Here is an 11,952-nt window from a genome sequence, read left to right as displayed (position 1 = left end):
TAATAATAATAATAATAATAATAATAATAATAATAATAATAATAATAATAATGCAGAGATACTGAGTTACACTTAAGGCTCAGAGATTTTGATGCAACATTACTTAATCAAAACTGACTTTTCCTTCTGCTTTCAATGGCACCACTCGCTTGCTGTGAATTCTACCCATCATCTCTCTCACAAATACAAAATATTTCTTCTAATTTTTGAAAGCTTTTCATTCTCATCCTTTCCGTGGTAATTCAGCAGTGAGATGTGGCTCACCATTCAGAAGTCCCCAGCTTCATGTTTCTCCTGTACATCCAGTGGATGAGATCATTTTTGTACTAACACTTAAGCTGTATCTGCACTGCCGAAATAATGCTATTGAATTCTGGGATTTATAGTTTTGTGAAATATTAACCTTTTTCTCCCAGAGAGCTCTGGTGCCACAACAAACTATAAATCCCAGGATTCCATAGCATGGAGCCATCGCAGTTAAGGAGATGTTAAAACTGTTTTAATTCTGCAGTGTGACTTAACTTCCATCAAGGGGAACTTAATCAAGGGGATGGCCATATTAGTCCATTGCAGCCAAAAGCCAGCAAGATTCTGTTGGCATCATATAAGCCAGGAATGGATAGTGTATGGTTCTCCAGATCGTGTTGCATTGCAACTCCCATCATCCCTCAACCTTAGCTATTTTGATGAGAGCTGATGCAGTCCAAAATCCTCTTGAAAGCCACAGTTGCCCACTTCCAATTTAAGTTAACAGATATATTGTGGTGTTGATGGACCAAAGCCTACTTTCTCAAATGCATGAAAAGATTACCTATATTGGTAGTATGGTTGCCAGGGTGAGAACTGGAGCAGACCTTTAGTGGTTGTGTAGATGAGGGAATTTCAATGGGTGTTGCTTGTTTCCTGATTGTATGATAAGCAACAATGACAGAAAGTTCCTTTTTTACAGAAACATTAAAAGGACACGAACCCTCTCCAGTTTTCACTCTGGTAATGCTAATTGGTAGGTGTATGTACCTTAATTACAGAGGGAAGAAAGGCTTATCTCTGGCTGCATCATACCCATAAAAGACAGCCATTTAGACTAAGTACAGTAACCACATCTAAAGTAAGATATAATGTGGTGGACGGAAAAAGAAACAAAGATGCCAGTTACTGAACTTATAACTACATATATTGAAACATGATTGAAAACAACTATAAGGCAAACCCTCACAATTTTTTATTTTTATTTTTTGCTAATCTAGTGCCGAACATAAATTGATGTTGAGGCTTTCAAATTTCTGTGTAACACTGAGTTCATTCTAAGCATTGTGGATGTTAATGATGATGATAACAACAGCAACAGTACTAACAGTAATAATGTCGCAATGTCTGTCACCTTCTTTTCAGTTTTTTTTTAAATTATGTGCATAGATGTATTTAAATATATTTGTCTTGCAGAATGGCTTTGCAGTTGTACGGCCGCCGGGACACCATGCGGATCCCTCAACAGCTATGTAAGGACAGCATCTCTACTTATTCTTAACCTCCTTGGTCACAGTGCCTTCCCCATTTTTCAAAATAAAATTAAAGAAAGATTTTTTTACTTCTGCATATATTGGGCCTTTTGGTCCACTCCTTCGTGCATAGATGGTGCAGGTTTGGCTACATCAGGATCTCTACAGAGTGACTGTGTTTGCCAGTCAAACAGGATACTAAGATTTATTAAATTTATATAGAAAGCCTTAGCAGCTGACATGCATGTACATCACTAATCAACCTCTGCTGGCTCTCCGCTTAATGTGTGAAGGAATTCCAGTGAAAAGCCTTGCATCTGAGGTGATGCAAAGCTTTGGCTGCATCTGCACTGCAGAAATAATACAGCAATAATACTGCCATGGCTCAGTGATATCAAATTCTGGAATATGTAATTTTGTGAGATATTTAGCCTTTTCTCTCAGAGTGTTCTGGTACCCCACCAAACTATAAATCTCAGAAATCCATAGCATTCAACTGTGGCAGTTAAAGTCAGACTGCATTATTTCTGCAGTGCAGCTTTAGCCCTCCTCTCTGGTGTACGGCCTCTGATGGTTCATTTGCACAGGCAGGTCAAACCTTTGCTGTAGTCATAAAGTTAGGAACCTGCAGTAAGAGCTTTCATTCATCCTAAGACTACCTAAGACACAAAATGCTTCAAGGAGAATCTTGACATCAGACTTTGGTTCTCTAGTTGTAGGATAGTGTCCTTCAAAGTTCATTCATGTGTGTTATAATGGATGCTTACCAAACCCAAAGGAGATACACCACTGGTACTGTGCATCCTTCCCTGGATAACTTATGGGTAGGGGAAATGCACCCTCAATTGCAGCCCACCAGGAGACCATGAATCCTCCAGACTCTCCCTCCCAATTATGTATAGAGTGATCGGGGGCCAATTGTTGTTGTGTGCCTTTATTTCCAGCTTAGGGCAACCCTAAGGCAACCCTATTGCAGGGTTTTCTTGACAAGATTTGTTCAGATGGGGTTTGCCATTACCTTCCTCTGAGAGAGCTGAGAGAGCAAGACTTGACCAAGACCACCCAGCGGATTTTATGACCAAGCTGGGAATCGAACCCTGGTCTTCTGGAGTCCTAGTCTAGCACTCAAACCACCACACCATGCTGGCTGGATGTAGACTGCTACCCCTTCCTCCAGAAAACATGGAAAGCTACCCTCAGACATTAAGATTTCACTTTCCACCCCACCCTCAAAACAGATCAATTGGGTAAAAGTAAAAGTGAATTCACATGACTTAGCTTCATAAAGGGGTGTGTGTGTGTGTGTGTGTGTGTGAAAAATTTCCCCCTGCCCATAGCACATTTATCCAATCCTGGCCTAAGTTCCACCACTCTGTGTCTCTGTAGGATTTGGGAAATGGCTCCTTTGTGTCAGTATTGCAAGATGCAAAGTTTGGAATTAATACCTTAAAAATAATGTCGATATTCATTACCTTTTATTTTTAAGGAACAAGAGGTAACACTATTTTAAAACATTTTAACAAAATTAAGGCAAAAACTGTATTTTGCATAATGAATAAGATTTGTTCATTATTGCAAAATATTGTTTTTGGGTAGTTGGGAAGATAATATATAGGAGGGGGTATAAAATTAATATTGGTAGGAAATCCATCGATGAAGCATTCATTACTTATATGAGTAACAGACAAAATAATAATTGCTAGTGTCACTTTTCATAATAATTCAAGTTCTTAGAAGAATGATCTTTGCAAAAAGGAGCATAAACTGTCTGTTGTATGGAAGCAGTGGGTTACAAGAGCAAAGTCTGGATACCAGTGTGGTGCAGGATTTTACAGTGCTAGATTGGCACTTTGGAGATCTATACCCTAATTCCTACTAAATTATAAAATTAACTGGGTAGCCTGGGACAATCCCTCTCAGCCTATCTCAGCCACATGGTTTAAGTGTTAGACTAGGATTCTGGGAGTCAAGGTTTGAATCCCCTCTTGGCCATGGAACCCCACTGGATGGTCTTGGGCAAGTCACACTCTCTCAGCTTCAGAGGAAGGCAATGGCAAACCTCTGAATATATCTTGCCAAGAAAACCCCATGATAGGTTCACCTTACTGTCAGCATAAGTTGGAAACAACTCAAAGGTACAGAACAACCAACAAGTACTCACAAAGTTATTGTGAAGATACCAGTGAAGCGGAAAGGTAAGAACCATATTCATTGGAAGAAAGATGGGATGTAGATTTCACTAACAGATAATTTAAATAAATAACAAAATAAGTATTAAGGGAAGCTGACTAGGTGCATTACTGCTTGTTCTGAATACTAGCCTGTTTGCCCCCCTCTTCTTCCTTGACAGGGGCTTCTGTTTCTTCAACTCTGTGGCAATTGCAGCCAGACAGCTCCAACAGAAAGGGAAAATCAGCAAGATCCTTATTGTAGACTGGGTGAGTTCTGTGCCCTTCATATTGCCATAGAGGAATTCTTTCTTCTCTCCTAAGCTGCAAGTTTGTTTCTAGTTACCTTTGCAAAGATGTGAGGTATAAAATTTAGAAATGTAGAGGTTGAGTGGCACTGGCTCTGAAGGATCTTATACACTATGTAAGGTCATTTCTACATGGGACATTTGCACCGGTTTCCTCCTGCCCTTATTGCATCCTGTCTTCACCTGGATTTGGCTATGGACTGTCTTCACAATAGAAGGCCAGTTCCACATCATATCTGAGCCATCTATCCCTTACATCAGTTTTTTTTTAAAAAAAACAACTCACTGTATGCTCTGAATTTTGCAGGAAAACACAGTAGAGTGGCACTGGGCAGCTGTGTACACAGCATCCCCCTGTGCTGCCCAACACCAATGCCATGGGTGTGAGTCTCTCCCTCTGTGGTCACAACAAGAAACCTTGCCATGTGATAAATGCTGAACACCTCATTTTCTACCCCAGAGAGAAAGAGACCCAGGTGGCACAGCGTCCCACACATGTAGACAGCTGTCTGTTGTCTCTTCAGAGTGCCCAGTTAAAGGGGGGAAATCGGAGCAGCTTCAGGCTCGGAAAACTTTGGAGGCAGCCCAGGGTATTCTGGCCAGTGCAGACCTGCCCTAAAAGATCTCATGCATTTTCTCCCCTTACTTTGTCTTCTTGTTCTTCCTCCTTCTCTTCCTCAGGATGTTCACCATGGCAACGGAACACAGCAAGTGTTCTACCGAGACCCAAACGTTCTCTATATTTCTCTACATCGGCATGACAATGGCAACTTCTTCCCTGGAAGTGGAGCAGCTGATGAAGTGAGCTCCTATTTAAAGTCCTGGGGGTGGGGGTACCACTCTGAATTCCCTTTAAAAACAAGGTGTTGCTCTTATTTCAAAACCTCCAGGAATTGTAATTTTGTTTTTAAACAAGGCACATTCTACTGAGACATCTAGTTTTCAAGGTAAATTCCACTACTGCCTTATCACCAATACACTGGTACCCCGGGTTACGAAATTAATTCGTTCCGCCGCCGCTTTCGTAACCCGGGATACTTCGTAAGCCGAATAGCCCATAGGCGCTAATGGGGAAAAAGCCGCGGCTGCGCCGCAGCTCCATTTAAAACAGCGCCGGGGTTTTTTCGTAACCCGAAAAAACCTTCGTAAGCCAAAACAATAAATCCCTATGGGATTTATTCGTATCCCGAAAATTTCGTAACCTGGGTATTTCGTAACCCGGGGGACCAGTGTATTCCAGTGGTGCATGAGCAGCCCCTGCTGTATTTCAGGAGAGCCATTGTACTTGCTCCTATTGTCCCTGGAAATCGCTTACATGCACTTGTAGAGGGAACATGGATACACAACAAGAGGTACCTCAGAGTTGGAGGATGCATGTGGTATTGCTTTTCAGCAAACATGGTCCAATCTATAGCAGCTTTTCTCTCCGGAGACCCAGCTGCAGATCCCAATTCACTCCCCAAGCACTCAGTGACACTATATGTGAATTGTTGGGCTGCAAACTCCCAACTTGGCCCTGCCAATAAGATATGCCTTTGGATGTCCCTTGGAAACAGCATCTAGAAGTCTTCAGTAACATAAATCTTGAAAACTGCTACATCTGTCAGGCCATTCAGATAAAACTAGGTCACGGCTTGTTCTCGTTTGCAAGATCACATTGCTGGAATAACAGTGGAAACCAAGGTAGGCAGAAGTCTCCCTTCTATCTAGTTCCAAAAGCACAAACCTTTCTCCACAGCCTCTGAGTCCCCAGACCTCTGCCCCAGACCCTTCAGATAGCATTGGACTTCAGCTCCTGTGTGCCCTAGCCATGATAGCCAATTCTGATAAGGGATCATGGGAATTGTAATCCAGCAACATCTAGAGCCAAGCTTGGAAAAATTCAGTTTTACAAGTCTTCTGGAATTTGTAGGAGGACTTGAGGAATTATAATCCAAAAGGAAAGGAAAGGGAACTTTCCCAGGTGTGATACAGAGGGCACTCCTACCCCATTATCTATTTGTGCACTGTCTATTATAACTGTCCTTCCTTCAAGTTCCTCTCTCTTCTGGTTACAGTTATTACTGTCCTTGCATCTGCATTATCTGACCTTTGAGTTCCTCCCCTTCTGGAACTTCCACCCAATCAGCTTTCCAGCCCTTAGTCTTATCCACAAATCCCTGAATTTTAAATATAATCTACTTGACAGCTATCACTTTCTTCAAGATAACTGGACTGCAGACATGTTGTTAGGACAACCATTTTATTCCCTGAGCAACTGCTGTGGTTGTGAGCAGCAGCTCAACCCATCCATATTGGAAGCTTCTTTGCAATAAGTACAATGCAACCACATATGATTTATCAGATGACATACTGATTTATCAGAATTCACATCTATGAGTTTCTCTGACCTTTACATACCATGTCAGCCCTTCTCACAAGTTTTTAAAACAACACAACACATTGGGAACAAAAGAGGAGGACAGGCTGATTTGAATAACTTGTAAAAGCACTTTAGGGAGAGACTCATTAAGCCAAAGCTGGAAAACTCCCAGAATTAGTGACGGATGGTGGTGTTTCCTCCTAGCCAGGAGGGTGGGGAGAATAGGCAAAACTCTTTGGCGCTTCATATCCATCATGTTTTATAACCTGCTTTCAAAGAGGCTTAATGCTGAAAGTGGCCAGAACTAGAGTATGCTCCCATCTGGTTCTCATCTTTCCCTCCAAGCAGGAGATATCAAAGGGTCTGAGGGATTGTTTATGATATTGAGCAGATCCCTGGGAGACTGTGGCATATCACTCCAGGCTCCCACCCACCCCTTTTATGAGCTGTTTCTCCCTCATTCATCAGCTCCACTGTCTATTTAGATGTTGCGGACTCTGCCAAAATGGAAAACTGAAGCAAAATTCTCAGGACCTCTCTTACGGATCTCTTTCCCCCCAGCTAGCATACATTACATTATCTGTAAGGGTGGCAACACTTCAAAGATTATGTCTTCCTATCTCCCAAACCATTATCTATCTTTTTCCCCACTGGAAAGGGAGTCCCCCTATATAAAGTTCCACTCCTTTTCACTACCATCTGGGTACAGTGGTTGCTTGCCTACAAGGAGCCAGCTTGGGTTGTGTCGCATGGAACATGAATATTGCTAAAAATAAAATAAAATAAATTTTTGTTGCTGCTGTTGTTCCAAAACCTCATGTCTTCCTCTACATCAGAGGCATATTAAAAAGAAGAGGGGGGGGGACCCTGCAAGGGTTATTTACTTTTGTGGGTGCCATGCTTGGTTGTGCCACAGGCTGGCTTCACTCTTCACAAAAGATAATAAAATGCCGGATACTAGAACATGGAATTACAATGTGTGAGGCGAGAGGTTAACCACATACACACAACCCCAAACCCTCTACAATACTGGTAACAGCAGAGCAATGCTCATGCCTTTTGCTGTGTTTTCAGTTTATTTTTATGGTGTGTTCTTAATCAAGATTTTATTTTTAATCTCTATTTTATTGCTGTCGACCACCTTGAGTGCCTTATTTGGTAGAAAGGCTTGGTATACATTAAAAAAAAGTGTACCTACATAGATATGTACATTCAGCAAGCCCAGAACTGAACTCTAGCCTACTTCATATTTTACAATTGGACTGTCCTTGCAGGGAAGAAAAAGATCAATGCAACAGCTGTATATGAGAGTGGCAGTAGATTTTGTGAAGTGGAGGGGAGGAAGCAGCTAATCTTACACAAACATTTTAAATCTATCATGTGTTCCACAAAGTTACAGATGTGCATATCTCATGCTGGCATTTGCTGTTGCTCTCTGATTCACCTTCGTGTATTAATGTGTCCAAGAAGGTCTGTAGACACATAAGTGACAACCTGTACAAACCTTGCCCAGTGCACAAGTAGATCATGGGGTAAGGGAGAGAAACGCACTCATGAACTGCTTCTGGTCATGGTCTCCACTGGACTTTTGGGTTGCATCTTTCTAATCGTATTCTATTTATCACTATAGAGGGAAATAGTCAATGTTAATTTGTGCTAGACACATGACCATCATTGTGGTGGTGGTGGTAGTGGTGGTGGTGGTGGTGGTGGTGGTGGTGGTGATGATGATGATGATGATGATGATGATGACGAATGTGTGTGTGTGTAGTGAGAAGTGGTATGTTTATTTTATTTTTATTTTATTTTCACATTTTGATCCCATTCATTCTCCAATGGGATGCATGCCTCCCTCCTCCATTCAGTTTCACAACAATCCTGTAAGGTAGAATAAATTGAAAAAATTACTGGCCCCAAGCTCACTCAGCTTGAGTTTACCTCAGGTCAATTCAAATCTGGGATGTATCCCATCAGAACTTGAGGAAGTTACTTTTTTTTGGACCACTATTCTCAGAACTGCTATTGGGGGTTTCTGGGGTCTGTAGTGTAAAAATGTAACATATTCCCATGCCCTGGTCTTAGTCTTGACCTTAACAACCACTGTACCACCAGTTTGGCTGACAGCCTTTGAAATAAACTTGTGAGAGAGCAATGCACAGGGTCATGGGAACCAGGCCATCCCATCCCTGGTGCAGGCTTTGCCTTCCCTTAAACAGGATCCCTATATTCAGGGCTTCAGTTTCTTCTTCAGAAGTGAGTGACAGCTCCAATGGGAGAAAGTAGATTGCAGGCCTCAAGGGCATCATTAGGATAGGAGCCAAATTTGCCCCTTGCCCTTGAGAATTTTAGCCCCTAAGAGGCAAGTCAGCTTCTCCTTGCTTTACTTCATCCTGGATCCCATTTCCTGGCTCCACTCCCATGTCATGTAAAGTTGGGAACTGGCTTTTAGAGAGAGAGGGAGATGATAGCTCCCTGGAGATATAGTTGCTTCATTCCTGGGGTTTTGTGGATGCCTTTCTTTCTTTCTTTTATAAAAGATAGTTCTCTGAACAGTTAGGGCTGCAACTCCATCACTAGTCCTCTAGGACATTGGATGTGTTTTGTGTTTCAAAGAATGCAAAAAAAACAAAATAAAAAAAGCACTTAGACCAACATCACGCAAGCCACTGTGTTACAATTCCTCAGAAGTGAAGACCATAAAAATGATTTAAGGAAACACATCCACAAGTTAAAAGGTTTGTGCCACAATTTTTTTCCCTGTTGTAATGAATGGTCCATATAGTACCCAGTGTTGACAGCGTATCTGTTTTTTTCTGGTCCCTTGGAGGATGTAGTCTGGTACATCAGGAAATCCCATACAGCTGCCTTGGGCACTTCAGTTACTCTAGATCAGTGATTTCCAACGTTTGGTGCTCCAGATGATTTGGACTTCAGCTCCCATAGTTCCTGACTGTTGGCCAGTTGGCTGGGGTTTCTGGGAGCTGAAGTCCAAAACAAATGGAAAACCAAAGGTTGGAAACCACTGCTCTAGACGAAGGGTATGGAGTGTATAACCCTCCAAATGTTGCTAGGCTATAGCTCTCATCATCCGTGACTATTGGCTGTACTGGCTAGTCCTGAAGTGAGTTGCCATCCAAAGGCACCAGAAGAGTCATATGTTTCATCCCCTTGTTGTGTCATAGATGCTTGCTCACACTGCAGCTGAATGCAGCAGACAGCACCTTGAAGCCTGACTCCTATGCAAGTGGTTTTCCTGAAGATGTCTTCCGATGAGTGTGAAAGGGTAAGAAGACGTGAGCTACAGACCCTCTCTGTTTTTCTTTTTCAGGTGGGCTCTTGTGCTGGTGAGGGCTTCACCGTCAATGTCGCTTGGACAGGTGGCCTTGACCCACCCATGGGGGATCCAGAATACTTGGCTGCTTTCCGGTAAGTTTTTAATTGGAGCCAGGGCCACAGTGTCCATTTTATCTAAAGGAGCTTGATGGGCTAATGCCAGTGGAAACTTCTAATAACATTCCAGTTACATTGGAAACAAGAGGAAGAAATCAGGATTCTAGACTGTGTGCTGCTCTACAAATTTCTACACCATCTTTGCTGGCAGAGAAGACAGAGTGGGCCCTTTCACAGAATTTCTTTTGTGGCAGTAGGAATTCTCCATCAGTTTTTCAGGAGTGTGAGATTCACATAATCTGTGACCATAGCACAATACAGCAAGTTGATTTCAATGGAACAAGCAGCAAATGAATTGGCAGCCTACTCATCATTTTGTAACCTTCAAGAAGGCCTGGGCATAGTGTCATCCTGCAGTATGATGTGATGTGGGGTATGGCAGCCAGTGTTAGGAAAATGGTTGAGGATATTTGGAGAAGATTCTGTCAAACAGCCCCCCCCCCCGGGGGTGAGTTGAGAAATAGAAGAAAATCAGATTGTTTGAAAGATTGGAAATTTCAGATCATTTCCCTTCCACCGAACTGGTTGCTTAATTAAACACCAAAATGTTTGACAAGATTCTCATTGTCTCTTTTGTATATTGCTTCAAGTCAGGGTTAGATGTTTTGGGGAGGGTGAGGCACATGGATTGTGTGTAACACCCCAATCTCATTTTGCAATTTTTTAAGCTTCCTTCCCATTTTTTAACCCCCCAAATTGCCCAGAATGACAAAATTGACCCAAACTGTGGCAGTATTGTTTCTCTTATCCCCAAAAGTAGTAAAAAAACTCAACTGGAAGTAGGCTGAAGCAGGACCATTACGTTTCATCAGAGGAAATGGACCTGTGTCCCACTGGCAGGATGGGGATCACACTGAAAATTGGTTTTTCCTAATGACTCAGTTCCCCACCTCTACTTTAAGGGGACAACTTTTGGTGGAAGAGCAGTACACAAACACCAAAACGAATTAATTCAGACTGTAACCCTATTCCAGTGATGGTGAACCTTTTTGAGGCCGAGTGCCCAAACTGCAACCCAAAACCCACTTATTTATTGCTAAGTACCATGTCCCTATGGCTTTCTAGTAACAAACTCTGGCAAACTCTGTGCTGAGACAATGGCACATGTGCCCACAGAGAGGACTCTGAGTGCCACCTCTGGCATGGGTGCCATAGGTTCGCCATCACTGCCCTATACTCATTTGCCTGGAAGTAAACTCTGTGGGGCTTACTGAGACTTGCATCTGATACAAACTTTCCTGGGATTGCTTTGTAAATCATTCAGAATTAGTCCATTGTAACCCAGTTGTTAAAGAGCCTATCTGCCCACTGGACAGTGTTGCTTATTGGTATACATGCAACTTCATAGAACAGTATAACTAAAAGAAAGGTTACTACCAGCAGAGTTTGGAGTCTAAAAGTTAAACAAGGTTGAAGAGGGGTGCAGAGGAACAATGAATCAGCCCCAAGGGAACAGAGCATTTTGCAAATCAGCTCCTTTGCATCCCCTATTTAATTTAGCTCACCCCCAATAAAACATCAGTTAAGTTCTAAAGTGGTGCTGCTTGATAACCCTAGTTTGACGTCTTGAATGTAAGGCTTTGCAAAGCCTCAGCTCAAGCTGAGCAGGAAATGCCTGAGTAGAACAAATGCTTCAAATCACTGATAGACAACTTTTAGTATACATACAGGGCTGTTATATAATGGAATGCACACATGCCTGTTTTTTGAAGGATGGGTCTTTTTATTTTAATTCCATGAAATGAGAAAGCATGGGAGTGGGGTAGGGGGACAGGATACTTTGCTGCCAAGGAAAAAAGAACCTATACTTACTTTAATGAACATACATCCTTAGAAATGCAAGTCTTACTGAGTCCTATTGGACTTCTTTCCAAGTTAACGTGATTAAACTTAGGACTAGGTCATAAATATTTTCCCCTGCATTATCAAAAATTACATGCACACACACCTTTGGCTGGTGTCTCTAGCAATCTTTCTCATCATTCACTACCCCTCCTGCCATGGTTGTTCCTGGGAAACCATATGGAAACCTTAAGCCATGGCTGAGGAATGTATGACCCTCCAGCCAGTGGTAACTATATGGCTTGGGTCCAGGTTATTTGAAAGACTGTATCTCCGTTTATGAGCCCACTACAGCATTAAGATCATCTGGAGAGGCTCTGCTC

At 42.2% G+C, this 11,952-nt stretch overlaps 1 protein-coding gene across 6 annotated transcripts in view; it reads left to right on the top strand.

The window, feature by feature from the left end:
• Window positions 1–11,952, top strand: part of HDAC7 (histone deacetylase 7) — a 266,897-nt gene that overhangs the window by 242,386 nt on the left and 12,559 nt on the right. For all 6 annotated transcript variants that reach the window (XM_042448009.1, XM_042448008.1, XM_042448013.1 and 3 more), the window contains 4 exons: window positions 1,444–1,499; window positions 3,850–3,937; window positions 4,657–4,776; window positions 9,666–9,763. In XM_042448009.1, the coding sequence (XP_042303943.1) occupies window positions 1,444–1,499; window positions 3,850–3,937; window positions 4,657–4,776; window positions 9,666–9,763 (362 nt within the window). The remainder of the gene's footprint in view (window positions 1–1,443; window positions 1,500–3,849; window positions 3,938–4,656; window positions 4,777–9,665; window positions 9,764–11,952) is intronic.

Source organism: Sceloporus undulatus, chromosome 2 (genome assembly GCF_019175285.1).
Source record: "Sceloporus undulatus isolate JIND9_A2432 ecotype Alabama chromosome 2, SceUnd_v1.1, whole genome shotgun sequence".
NCBI classification, from domain to species: domain Eukaryota; kingdom Metazoa; phylum Chordata; class Lepidosauria; order Squamata; family Phrynosomatidae; genus Sceloporus; species Sceloporus undulatus.
This window is presented reverse-complemented; position numbering and strand designations above follow the sequence as displayed.